The 15,036-nt window shown below is 32.7% G+C and overlaps 1 protein-coding gene across 1 annotated transcript in view; it reads left to right on the forward strand.

Annotated features, from left to right (window-relative positions):
• The window catches only part of LOC134282670 (glucose-fructose oxidoreductase domain-containing protein 1-like), a 30,538-nt gene extending 16,713 nt beyond the window's left edge, over nucleotides 1-13,825 (forward strand). The window contains exons 5-8 of the mRNA XM_062765072.1: nucleotides 1,208-1,430; nucleotides 2,426-2,626; nucleotides 10,297-10,492; nucleotides 11,443-13,825. Of these exons, the coding sequence (XP_062621056.1) occupies nucleotides 1,208-1,430; nucleotides 2,426-2,626; nucleotides 10,297-10,492; nucleotides 11,443-11,629 (807 nt within the window). The 3' untranslated portion in view covers nucleotides 11,630-13,825. The remainder of the gene's footprint in view (nucleotides 1-1,207; nucleotides 1,431-2,425; nucleotides 2,627-10,296; nucleotides 10,493-11,442) is intronic.
• Nucleotides 13,826-15,036: the final 1,211 nt, after the last annotated feature.

Below are 15,036 nucleotides of genomic sequence, written 5' to 3' on the forward strand. Positions count from 1 at the left end.
TAAAATCTTAATTATTTAGTCGTTTTAATTCCTTCCGCTCTTTTGTCAGAAATACAGATGTAATCTATTAAAAATCTCTCCACTGACAATAAACAAGGATTAGAACAAGTAATGACAAAGCTGATAAGAGAAGTATAATTTTCTCGCTCGCAAGCCACAGGTGGGAAAGTCTTTTAGCGTTCTCGGGGAGGTAACTGCGTGCGCCTATCGGAAGTAGAAAGATACAGGTGCTCCATTTGTTGTTAGTGGAGCTTCGGGGAGGGATATGTTTTACACGCAAGTGTGATGTAGATTTTTAACAGCACAGGTATGTAATTATGGCTTCATAATACATTATTTTGGCATAGTAAATACCAGTATTGGCAGTAATAATTATGATGAACGCGGGGTTAAAGAAATAAGCTATAACGAGTAACGTGTGTGAAGAGAAAAAGAACTTGATGGTAAACTTTTTGATTGTTGTCGTGACTTGATACAAAAAGAGTTAGGGTGTGCTGTTTTGGTCATGTCAACGAAGGCCTTATAATTGATTCTTTATGTGAACAGTAAATCTGTTACAATACATAATTTCTTTTTTAACTTTATATCATCAAGTGCACATTTTTTTTCTCTCGATGTTTACAAACAGTAAAGCATGCACAACATAATGCATTTAGGTTGCGAGCTTTTACTTTATACTATGGAAAATCTGTGAAAAGCTTGAAGACGTTAAAAAAATCATCTAATAAATGTTTTTTTTTAATGAACTAGTTTCAAGTTTGATTAATATAAATAACTTATTATACTTGCAGTAATTTTCAATCTTAGACTTTGTATAATTTCATTAACAAATAATTGTTAAAAATTTTAATTTATCATATATTTATAGGATAATCTTTTCCCATTAAAGTTAACATGCTTACATTAAGGTTTAATTTTATAGAATACAATATTACAATATTGATTCATCAATCCTACAATATCCATTCATTATATTAAGTTTTTAACTGTGAAGAAGAAATTTTTCACTTTCAGAACTTTACATATATTAAAATTCAAATAATATTTAAAAAAGGAAAATTATCTTTTAAACTATCGAATCCATAATCCATGCAAGTTACTTTCGTGTGTTGTCTGCAGACTTATTTCCAAAAGTATGAATATTTTAGATACAGTTTTGCTGCATGCAATAATTAGGTGATTATAACTTTTTATGTCTCTATTTCAGATCACAATGAGGAACAAACTTTACTTGGCCTGTGCCTTAGTGCTCGTGTTTTGTGCTACTTTGGCCCTGTGTTGTGATGAAGGTGTCTGTGTTAGTATCGTTAGCAAGTGTTTATTAATTAAATCATGTGACTGCGATATGACCAGTTTGAAGAACTGTACGTGTTGTAAAGACTGTCAGTTGTGCTTGTCCAAGTTGTACACAGAATGTTGTTCCTGTGTTGGTTAGTATCATATCTATTTATTTTGACATTTCCCAATTACTGCTTCTTTAATTCCATTTTTCAGCATTCGCAAGCATGCAAGATAAAGCCTATTGGACCTAAATTACTTTTATTAATTTGTTTGTCTTTCTGTTTTACATCTGCAATATTAATCTTTACCATAACATGGAAGCAAACAAGAAAGACTGTTCATACATGTTGAATTGAAGGTCAAGGTCAAAGTATCATTCAAGGTCAGGGTCCTTTGGTAAGGACAAATATAGGGCTTGAACACTAGAGGATGCATTTTGTTTAATCAATTGGAATGCCTATCAAGGTGAATACTATAATTCTGAATTCTCATATTTTGAGAGAAAAAAATTTGACTGTCTTCTCTGCAAACGAAAATAGCAGAAAACTGAACTGAGGTGCCTTAAATGATTAATTGCCCATATGCATGATATAAATACAATCACATTCATCCATTATAGAAGTATAATAAAACAAAGGATTGAGTTTTGGGGGGAATTATTACTGTATACATGTACAACGAGATTAAATATCTGTTGTTCTGCACATGAAAGCATTCTTTCAAGGAAAATTGACATGTTATTGCCTTTGATCTTATTTATATTACATAACCAGCAGAACAGTTTTGGTTGCCAGAAATTATAAGCTTTAAAGCTGTTGCATTTGACCTTTGTAATTATTAAAGTACATGTATAAAGGTCATGGACATGTAAGCAAGGTTCCTAAAGAGTGATCCTGATCTATTATGTGAATATTGCACATGAAATATTTTTGTAACATGAAGATGTTACACTTAGTCAATGTTACATCATGGAATGGTCTTTTATCATGTTTCATGTCAGTTCGAATGTCTTTCTTGGTATCTTATTATTTACACTAAATATCAGACTTAAATGAACTTGCAATCCATGTTTGAAAAAAGGAAGTACATATATTTATGCATTTATTTGTATCGTATATTGAACATTATTTTGTATAAATTACAGGTTTGTGTCCAAAGCCAGATCCTGATGATGATTTACAAGATGGCAGCACAATAGAGGATTTACATGATCCTATACCAGAACTTTTTAATGTGTTAACAGAACAACCTGACATTGAGAAGAGATGGACTACATTTTCTCATCCTGTGCACTTTGATGCCCTGTTGTATAAACCGAATCATGGAATTCTTGATCTCTCCAAAGGTATGGTGTGCCAAATAATAGCAATCCCTCACAAATGTGAGATAAGGGTGATTTATAAACAAAGCTCAAAGAATCACGGTCCAATATCTTGTCGAAGGTTTGCATACCCAGGTATCCGTGAAATGTGAACCAAGGGAAGTTCAAGGAGACGGTTGTGTATTTTTTTTTTTTTTTGGTGGAGATTCATTTTATTGTAGAATCAGTCGCTTTGACAAAATTGACAGGCTTGATTTTCAGATAGATGTTAGATAAAGTTGGGAATGGTTCAGAGTAATTTTTAGAAATTCAATTTTTGTGCATTTGAATGTGCATGGAATACATCTGTGAAATTTTTGCCCATTGGAGATGAAAGGCAAAATTAGATGGATATAATTTTATAACTCCAAAAATAATAAAACATGTGAAGTAATCAATTTATTAAGTGTTGACATTAGCTTTTGATGTCAGAGTCCTTTGTAATTTCAGAAAGATCCCTGTAAGTTATTACTCAATGGATCATATTTCAAGAAAGTTTAATTATAAGTGTCATGATTAATAAATCATGGAAAAGGAATTAATCTCTTTCAGCATGTTTAAAGTTAAACTTTTAGAATCTGAATAATATAATTGCAATGTTGAGAAACTAAAAATTTACACATCAAAACTAAAAAAAGTTTTCCTTACTGGATTAAAATAAGGATAGCTATAAAATCAATTTTTTTCAATATTAACTTGACATTTTACATTTGAACAATTAATCTTACATAGGACGTAAACAATATCGTCCACATCTCTTTGATTTTCATCTCATTTACATGTGTCGTATTAATTTCTCCAGTCATTTGACACATTTAACTTATGGTTTACTTGTGATATAAACTCCATGTATCACGACTTACACAACACCTGACAAGATAAAATATTAAATTACTGTCATGGGCATATATCTACCTTGTGTTAAAACACCTGTTTAAAGTAATAATTCATTTTCATTGAATTAATGAAAGGAAACTTAGGCTGTTTACAAATTGTTGGATCATTTCACCTCTTTCAAGCATGAAGAAGTATGAAAGAATTCTTTCCAAATAGTTTACCTCATACAAAACTAACTATCATTTAGCATATACTTGAAGTGCAAATTCATGGTTCTATTAAATGACTTAAATAGAATATAATTTCATGATGCATTGTCAAGGAAAAATTTCATACCAGACAAATTATTTAAATTTGTATAATTATATGAACTGATGTTATATTCGGAATAGCAGATATCACCCAATGGTAGCATATCCAAAGTTGATTGGTGCGATGCCTTTGTAAATGCAACAATATTGTTCCTCTGGCGACACACTGGAAGTTCTCATGTCGCCAAATATAGTGCAGTTTATAAGTGACTGGCCCAATGGACTTTAAGCTATTCATCGTTACCTAGAATTATTTATTATTATGGGATAATCATTGTCGCACTCCCAAATAGCATTTCTTTTGAAGGTGTAAATGAGGGGATGGGAATCAGTTGAAATTCCATTTTTTCACCAAAGGCAAGAGACGAATCAGGATATCAGAAATTTAATGGTGTTTTTGTGAATTTTGGATGTGGGCGAAATTTTTCATGTATTTTATGGTCAATTGAATGTGTAGGTTTTCAGGCTGTTGTATTTCATCCTCATTTAGTTCAAAGTCTTAGTAGAAAATAATAGTTTGAGTTCTCAGATATTCATGAAAAAACAAACACTGGTGTGATTTTTGAATTTCCTTTGTCATATTATTATGTCCCCAGTGTATAAAAGATTTAAGTCCAGAAATATGGTGAAAGGAGTTGCACTTTTAAATGCACTGATAGATTAATAATGTATAATAACATATTTGTGGACACAAAGTAGGAAATAAAACACAAAAGTTAAAACTAAAAAAAATTGAGATTTTTGACAGATCTGAGTGACAATAAGACAGCTGTGGTTTTGGGGTTTGGAAGCAAGCACAATGAATACGGGCTTTTAACTAATTTCTTATCTCCAATACTTACATTGTATCGCAAGGCAGAGTGTCTTGATCTGCACAGTTTCAAACAATCATTAGCACTGAAAGGCATGTCAAACTCGGAAAAACGATATCTTAAGAGAGACAAATTACGGAGACATTCTAGATGAGTTAAAAGCTGCCAGTGACAAACAAATGATTGAGAGGTCATCACAGTTCTTTAATGTTTTCCCACTCACCCATTGAATATAAGGAACTACTTTATACCAGGGAATGAAAGTTGTAGTGCTCCTTGAAGCTACAAGGGGGGGGGGGGGTATATAAATGGGAATCTCAAAACAATGGATGTATTATTCTATTTAAGTGTTGTATGAATACTATAATTACATATTCAATTGACTGTTGACTGGCAATCTTTTCATGTTTTTTTTTAATTTAAGAAGGAGAGGTTTATTTTGGTGATGGTGTAAAATGTAGATATATAGAGTAAAAAACATGTGATTTTTTTTACAAAAACAAAGAAAACTTTAAATCTAGGCAACCTGTTAAAGCAATAAAAAATATCTACTGTTATTCATACATTCCACACAATTGTGATAAATTTTGGAACCAATGTGAATGAGTCAGAATGCAGAAAAAATATATGTAAAAGCATTTTTCAAAAAGTGTGATTCAACAAAAATTTTATCCTTTTTTATTGAAACTTTATGTACCTGTCAAATTAAACCACACGGCACAATAAATTACAAGGTAAAGCATGTTGTTGTGGTCCACAGAGGTTTAGGAGTGACACTTCCTCTACAAATCCAACACTGTTCAATGTACATCTCAATCTGCTCTCCTGTCAAAGAAGACCAGGAAACGTCTCAATTGTGGTGATGGCACTCGTAAAAAAAAAATGTTCAAATGTATAATTAAACTTCAGGATTTTGCTGGACTTATTTACGACACCCCCCCCCCCCCAATATAGTCTACTCAGTCATTCAGGGAAATACAGAATTTCCATGCAAAAATGAAAGAGTACAATATTTTTTATCCACAAACTTTTTGCCAAAGTACTTGGATAATTTCCTTTGATATTACAGTTTGGAGAGGTCTTTTTTCCATGTCAAGAAATTTTGTGCATATAATTATCAGTTTTTCTTAAAAGTATCTTGTTCCTTTAATTTAATAACCATGAGTATGTTAATATGTTGCTAATTAGACTTTTAAAAATTATTATTTTTTAATTATTTATCATTTTGGGAGGGGGTACCTGTAGCATTATATATTTTTATATGACACACATTTAATTTTCTTCATTTTACTCATAATATCATCATCAAAAACCTGTTTTAACTGTATGGCTCAGTCAGCCTTTAAACAGAGAAACATTTTTATCAAGTTGTCTTTGTGGTTAAAGATAAATATGATACAATGTAAAAAGTCTGAATGAATTGTTCGGTCCACTATTAAGGATTGACAGATGAATCATACAAAGCTAATTTGTTCCCAGATAAACAAAATATATGAGGGCCGCAGTTTGGTGGGTCCTAGATATTTATCATGGTTTTGTGGTGTCTTCCTTGTGTAGGGAGACACGGTTTGTTATTTTTTCATTACTATTATTGTCAGTTTTATTTGTCCCTCCTGATTTCTCTGTCTGACATTCATTGAATAGGGCTAACTTTTTATGTTTGAATTTACATATATTTTATTATCAATCTGTCTGCTAATTTTAATAACATCCATAGCCATTTATGTTCTTTATCTAAGATTTCTACATTTTTTGTCATTCCATTTTTCAAAATTTTTACAAGCAATATCAGAAGAAATTAGAAAATTTTAACATTTATGTTAAATTAATTTGAGCCATCTTTAAAAAAAATGCTTGTTTTCCCTCTGCCTCTTTAAACATAAATGTTGAAAATTAAACTATTATTCAAGGCTCATGAATCCACTTTTATTCAGAAAATATAAATTGCAAGACTTCTAGTTCAAGAATATATACTGACCACGTACATCACCATCCATCCTACCACATTCCAAATCTTCATATATATACACCAGCTGGCACTGCTATCAGTGCTAGATGCAAGTTATACTAAATATGTTGAAGAATCAATGCAAATCATGATTTTCTTTCATTTGTATGAACCATGAAGACCCTGTTGAAGATTTATATTTGTGTTTAATGAGAGAGGGGGTAGTACACCTGATTAAGCCATTGGTTTTGATGTTTCTTGTAATCTTGTAGCTAATTGTACGGTGAGTAGTTCCCTGGATTCATTCCATCATACTTTTTTCCATCTCCTGGCAGCACATGGTTGAAATAACGTTCAGGACCAAGTGCACAGGATTAATTGTAAATAACTCAACAAGGCAGATCTTAATTTGCCAAACATTTCCTACATGAAACAACTTTTATTCCATCAAAAAGCATTAGGGAAGGGGGAGTAGGTTTCTGGCAATTTTAGGAACTCAGACTTATAGATCAAGAGTTATTTTTTGTTTCATCCCTTGAACTTTGTTGTTTATGACACACAAGAAGGATTTTCAAGACATAATGGAAAAAAATTATATTCCTACAATTCTATTTGCAGCTGATTTATTTATTTACATGTATTAAGTCAAATGCAGAGGAGGAAATTTTTTCATTCACTATGTTGTACATTTAGAATTACTAAGTAAAATGTTGCTGGAAAGGTTATGTAGGGTTTGGGGCAAGATTGGATTAACTTCTTGTGTTAGTTTATCTGTTTTTGGCACATAATTGTATAAGTGCAAGTCCTTAATGGGACAAAAATAACTGTGGTATTTAGAAAGATTTTCTCTGAGATTTTTCTTATGTATGATAATGATGTATATAATTGTGCATTTGGCCAGGGTTGCTAAAAATGCTTGTGGCGTTATACTGTTAGAAAAAGACCATGTAAACACCAACACTTGTGTGTATGAAGGTTCTAACTGTAGGAAATGGTAGCCGTTCATGTTTGTAGTTCTGTCAAACATTGCTTTTCAAAGGTGGATAAAGATCTTGAGATTTAAAGATCGTGCAGGTGTGCTAGGGGGCATTTACTTAAAGCTTATACCAGAAAAGAAGACTCACAGGTGTTCGACAGCGATTTTGTTGATTTTTTTATAGGACTTTTGTTGAGTCTTCTGGTTTTATCTTGAAGTGGAGTGATTGACTCATCTAAACATGATAGCAGAAAGGAATTCCTCTGCATTGTATGACGATCGTTAGCTCTTTTCATTGCAGGGCTACGTAGTTTACTGATATCTGTGAAAAAAGAGGGAAGGCATATGTAAAAGTAATTTGGCCTTGTGCCTGTAAAGATAGGGAATTAATCAAAGGAGTGTTGGTCATTAAAAATGAGTTAGGTTTTATTATTTTGGCAGTTTTTTTAATCTGATTTTTTTTATTTCAAGATTCAAATAAAATACATACATAGGGTGCTACAGCTAGTACAGGATGCATATTTCTTAGTGCATTTTTGCCACAGGGTTATGAGAAAAGATGGCACTGATATAAAAGAACTTGAGTTCACAGGAGTCCTACTCAAAAAATAAGATATAGGATGATGGGGTTACACGGTCTATCTCTCTTTTTAATTGTTCTACAGGAAGATGTTAAAAAACTAATGTTTATATGAATTCTAAATGTTACAAGACAGGCCCTAATTTCAATTTAATTTACTTTAACAAGTTAATTGTCACTCGGTCAGGAACATTTAACTGTATTTTTAGTAAAGGTAAAATATTAAAAGTAATTAAACTCTCCATAAATACATGTATAAAAATTTTAGCCCTTGAAAATTGTTTGTTTAACATGGTACTGTTACAGTATAAAAATAGCAAAAAGTACATACTGGTCCCAGGAATGACTTATTGTATATTATAATTAACATAATTATGATAATGTGCAAGTTTTTCTGCATTATATTTAACTACTTGAAGAAGTTTTTATATATGGAAAAAGTAAGAGTTATGTAAATAAAGTGTTTTTGTAAACATGGCATTTTTGACTTCAGATTTTCCAAAACATCGCCTGTGACACTATGAAATGTTTAAGTCTTTGGGAGGTGCCCATCAGTAAGACTAATTATCATTCCAAGTTGAAGACACTTGTAATTTATACTTTGTGGCTAAATTCAGAAGGTTATCCATACATCATAAACTGTCACTTCAAATACACAGAGTCTAGACTGGTGTTCTTTGAGACACTTTTAAAATGAAGAAAATCAATTTTTAAAATTTAATTGTCAAAAGCATGGAACTGTAGGAAAACTGCATTATGAAATGACAGATTTGTGAATTGAATTTCTTACTTGACCTTCTCAACAAGGAAGCAATTGTAGGTTCATTTTTTATTTATTACATAAAATTTAAGGTGGTGCAATTTTACACAGGTGTTTATAAGTGTCAAAATGATGACTGTTTAATATGCGAATTTCTCAAGGGTTTTCCTGCTTTCATGCTATACAGCAACCAAAAATCGTGTAACAGCAAGTTACAGTACAGTTTGTGCTTTATGCGCAGTAACATTATTACATACCCAAAGTTTTTGAAGTTGATTCTGTTTAAGAGAAGGTATCCCACCCTCTAACTGTGTTGTTACATGAGGTGAAATGTAATTACCCTAGCTATTACATGAGGTGATCTGTAATTACACTAGCTATTACATGAGGTGATCTGTAATTACACTAGACTAGCTGTTATTTGAGGTGATCTGTCATTACACTAGTGTTACATTTAGGGTGATCTAAAATTACGATATGTAATAACACTTATTGTAACATAAAATGATCTGAAATTACACTAGTTGTAACATGAGGTAATGTGTAATATTATACTTTCATGTAAATTAGTTGAATCTGATTGGTCGAGAAACATTTGTAGTTAAAATACACTACTACCTGCTTAATAATGAAGCCACGCCCTCCAGCGTAGCAACAGTCAACATTGCTTAACGACGGGTGGTATTCAAAAAAATAGCGACTGCGCAGAATTTATGCGCGCACGGTTCACTGTATTATGTGTTTATATAAAACATTCAGTATAATATAATAAATATAGCATGTACATGTAGTTGAGTGTAATTTTAGAAAATTTATCTGTGAAAAATTACAGGCGCAGCCTCGGTTGACAATGGTTTTCTTGGGGTGAAAATTTTCAATGTTACACTCAACTACATGCAATATTTATATAATAACTGTAAACACTAGCTAGTACATGAGGTGATCTTTAATTACACTAACTGCTTTCTTGAGGTGATATATAATTACATGTACACTAGTAAGGTTACATGAGTTGATCTCTAATTACACTAGCTATTACCAGAGTTTATCTGTAATTACACTTGCCATTACATGAGGTGACCTGAAATTTGAAAAATTCTGTAAATCCACTAGCTGTTATATGAGGAGATCTGTAATTATGCCAGCTGTAAAATGAGGTGATATGTAACTCCACAAGCTGTTACACAAACTGATCTGTAATCATTATTACATCAGCTGTTACATGAGGTGATATGTAATTCCACTGGATGTTACATTAGTTGTTCTGTAATATTTATTATATTAGATGTAAAATGAGGTGATATGTAATTACACTAGCTGTTACATTATTTGAACTGTAATAATTATAACATCAGCTGATACAAGAGATTACATCAGCTGTTACAAGAGGTGATCAGTATTCACATATAGTCTGTTTTAATTATTATTTAGACATACGACAAGAAGCTACAAAGGATAACTATGGATCCGAGCTGAACTGTACAGTGGCCTTCATGTCCCAGTGTTACTCTCTAAGGAAGTGTAAGGAGTCCTGTAAGTCAATGGGAGCCGCTCGATATCGCTGGTTCCACGACCAAGGCTGCTGTCAGTGTATAGGGAACAACTGTATCAGCTATGGGTTAAATAGGTAATTCATTCAAAATTAATTTGAAATAGCATGATTACCCAATACTGTAAATCACTTTTTATTCATGAGAACATTATTTTCGCGCAACTACGTGAGACAGTGTGCTTGCGAAAATTTAATTTTTCGTGTATAATAGTACTTTTGTATTCATTAGGATTATTTAGAGCAATAACCACAATTCATTAAGATTTTGTCTCGCTTATCAAGAATCTGTGCCAATCTCGAGATAATAAGGTGTCGCGAAAATTTAGTTATCTATAGTATTGGCTAAAGCATAGTGTATGCTTTCGTAATGGAAAACTAAATAGCAGATTTGATTTTTAAACTCTTAACAAAAGGGTTCACTTTGCAACATGTAAAAAACAGATATTTTATATCAATGTTTTTGGATTCCTTTGGCCTGAGATTGATAACCTGTTAATGCTGTCAAAAGTTAATACTCTCATAATTCTTACTGAAAAATGTCTTCCTTGTTTTAAGCCAGAACTATTACAGGGGAGTATTTATTAAGAATATAAGACATTTAGAAGTCAATGTTGACAGTAATCACAGTGTTTATCCATGAGAATGGTACCACATATGTATAAAAGAATTATGCTTGGATTAATAATAGCTTTGCCTTAGGGATTGATTCAAGTAATCTTAAAGAATACAGCATGAAAAATCATTTACCATATGCATGATAACAAAATCTGAAAAATGTTAACATGCAATGATACATTTAATTTTTTTTTGTATCTGACCCAGAAATTTGTTATTATTTTCTTTAAAATTTATTAAAAGAATGTTACCCACGACCTAATTTAGTATCAGCTATGAGGAGTTCTATATTAAATCTGCATGGGATTAATTTATGCAGATAATAAATTGAATCAGCGCAGTATTCTATTTGCTCAAATGTATACCATCCGATTATTTTAAAGTTCTACACTGCATAAACTTTTTTTCAGTCCAAAATGTCTTCAATGTCCTCCACAAGATGAAGAGACAGAAAATCAGTTACAAGAAGAAGTGAACAAACTGGTGGAGAATTCTGTGGTAGAGGAGGAGGAGGAGGAGATCGATGAGGAATTCGATGACGAGGACGATGATTTGGAAGAGGACATTGGAATTAATGAACTGAAAACTGTGGGCTAACACCTGGTGTTTGTGATAGGTTAAATATATAAACAACATGTAGATAAGAATTCATATAGTTTTAGCAATACATCAATCATTAATGATCTGTTAAAGTGGATCTGCATATTTGTTACTTATGAAGTAAGTATATATGTCTTTTGAAATGTTTTCTTGTGTTGTTGAGAATATTATGTTTAAATTTCTGAATTGAAGACAGTGATTTTTCAGAATTTGTCCGAATGAATTCTGTGTACAGTTAATTTCTGTTAATTTATCTTGTTTGTAAATGTCCTCTGTCAGTATTTAGTGAGGAGTTCAGTATTGTCCCAGTGTTTTGTGGTTCTTTTCAGGGTTTCTTATTAGACACCCTTATAGTAAAAACATGTACTGTATTCCAGTATTTGTAGCTTTGATCTAAGGTACAAAGTTCCTGTACACAAAATTTCATTTTTTTTATATATTTAATTATGTAGCTGGTTTATTTATTACATTTTATTGAATTACCTATATATGTTTTTTTTAGTTACTTGTACTTTTACCAGAACACTTCAAACCACCTTACATCATTATTTTTAGCTAACCTGAGTCATTGACCAAAGGCTCAGTTAGTTTTTCTGATCAAAGAGTTGAAGAGAGTTCTAAATCTATGTAGCCATCTGGTATGTCCTGTTTCATCCTCCAGAACAAACTGAGAAATCAATTCCAACCAAACTTGCTGCAAGGCATCTTTGGGTGAAGAGGTCTTTATTTTTATTTTTTCAAATAAAATGCCACAATTAATTTCATGGTAAGATATATAAAATACATGGTTACTGTCTTGAAATATAAGCGATATTTGGGCAAGGGTAAGAAAACTTGAAAGAGGGTGAGGCTTGCCGAGCCCTCTTACGTTTTCAACCCGAGCCCAAATATCGCTTATATTTCAAGACAGTTATCATGTATTTTGTTTATCCTGCAACATATTCTTTACATTTGAACGTCAAAAATGAGCTATTTTCGACAGATTTAGGAACATCTTTGCAGTTGAAACTATGACGCCATGGCGTAAACATTGCAATATACGTGACGTCATAATGCTTTTAGAACGTCGGAATACATGCACGAGGCTTTATTAGGGCAGTGACCGGATAAAGCTTTGGTTTATTAGGTTACCTTTATTAGGTCAATGCAAGGGGTAGTTGCAGGATAAAATTAAAGGAATAGTGTGGGGCCGTTAAATATCTTCATGTAAAAAATAAGGGGCCTGAAAAATAAGAAAACATTTGTTTAAATTACCTTTCTGGGACTAAAAGGAGCCATATTCAACAAGATTTCATGTGGGAATATTTACATGACAAAACAGTTATGTCTTTAATAAGAACGAAGTCCAAATTCATTAATTAGTTTAAAATGCCAGGATCCTAATGAAGTTTGAATTCAGGTTTGTTCAAATCCTGATTTCAGGGGTAAGGATGGGATACAAATATGAGGGTATTGAGCTTTTCTCAGAAATCTGTGAACTTCTGCCAGGACAACAAGGTAACATTTGTAAGTCTGAGTCAACTCAGGTGAGCATTGTGGATTATGGCCCCTTTTCATTTAGATAACACTTAAATCGTGTAATAATGGCTTATAAAAATATCTTCTCTTCAAAGTGGAGAGAATTTTCATAGATCTGGTTTTAAATGAGCGAGAAGAACCAGATGTCGCAATATTCTCCTTATAGCGTGCAAGAGTGCAATGTGTTTTCACAGAAATTTGGGGGAAAGAAATTTTTTTTAAATACAAGACAATGTTTGGTATGAATTTACACTTTTATATAAGGATTTGTTATTGATCACTTATTTTGCCACTAATTTAATGATAAAATACAAGTTTACACACCAAAGCCAAATGTATTAATTTATCAAACATTTTTTTCAAAGAATCTTTTTAGTATGTCTTAAAATGTTACATTCGTTTTGTACATTTAATACGTCCTAGTTGATATTGCATTGACACTTTTCATTTATGGTATTTATTAATGGCCACCAAAAGCTGTTTTTATGGTACTGTTATATTGATTTTGACTTGAGAGCATTTTGTAAATACTTGACATCTTGGTCACTGTTGATATTTTCTGTGCATGTTCTTCATTGATCATATATGACTTTCCAGATGTCAAGCTCTCTCCCATTGTACTTTAATATTAGTGCTTCTTTTGGACCAAAGACCAAATAAAATTGCAATAACACTGTATAGCAGTCTTCCTTTGTATTTGATTTGAGCTTGTTGGTACAGTTGTGCATGAGGCAGAACAACTGTCGAAAAGAAAAGAGAGGATTTGACCAATCAGGAGACTGAGCTGTAGTTGAGGTCCATGTAATGGGGATTTGGTTAAGTCTGAAGCACCCACACAGTTAGTAGGTGATCCTGGGTTGGAGACCCAGTCTTTGCAAATATTCTCCCCCACATGCACAGGGGCATCTTATCCACTCTGTTCTCTACTTCACATGTATATGTAAAGTAGAGAACAGAGTGGATAAGATGCCCCTGTGCCACATGTTGTGTTTTGCACCTAACAACAAAACCTATAATTTGTTTCGTAGACTCAGGATGGAAAATCTTCAAGAACAAGAGGCCCATGGGCCACATCGCTCACCTGAGCAATGTGGTGAGGAAAAAAGCAGTAATCAGTTTATTATTGACAAGTTGAAACCCAAAAGTGGTCCCAACCAGTCCTTAAAGGGGAGAGGGTATGATTTGAATAAACTTGAATCTACGCTAACTAGGGATGCTTGCATAATTCTTTGACTACCTGTGGCTTTATTGCCCTTTATATTTGAACTTACATTGTGGGCCCGCCCTACCCCCAGGGGTCATCACTTGAACAAACTTGAATCTACACTACCTGAGAATGCTTCCATATGAATATGACTAATCATGGCTTTTCCTGACTCTTGAAAAGAAGACTTTTAAAGATTTTTTTTCTACATGTTTCTATGTAAAACTTTGATTCCATGTTGTGGCCCCGCCCTACCCCAAGGGGTCATGAGTTGAACAGACTTGAATTTACACCACCTGAGGATGCTTCCATATAAATATGACTTATCATGGCTTTGCTATTCTTGAGAAGATTTTTTTAAACAAAAATTCTATATATTTCTATGTAAAATTTTGATCAGCCATAGAAGCCCCCCACCCCCAGGGGTCATGAAATTAACAAACTTGAATCTCCACTACCTGCGAATGCTTCCAAATAATTATGATCATCCATGCCTTTGCTATTCTTGAGAAGATTTTTAAAGAATTTCCCTATGTATTTCTAGTATGTATAGTTTTCATTGGCCATTGTGGACCCGCCCTACCCCTGGGGGTCATTTTGAATTTACACTGCCTGAGGATGCTTCCATATAAGTTTCATTTTTTCTGGCACAGTGGTTCTTGAGAAGAAGGTTTTTAAAGAA

This window comes from Saccostrea cucullata, unplaced genomic scaffold, assembly GCF_032062105.1.
Source record: "Saccostrea cucullata isolate Sc308-1 unplaced genomic scaffold, CSIRO_AGI_Scuc_v1 ctg183, whole genome shotgun sequence".
Classification (NCBI taxonomy): domain Eukaryota; kingdom Metazoa; phylum Mollusca; class Bivalvia; order Ostreida; family Ostreidae; genus Saccostrea; species Saccostrea cuccullata.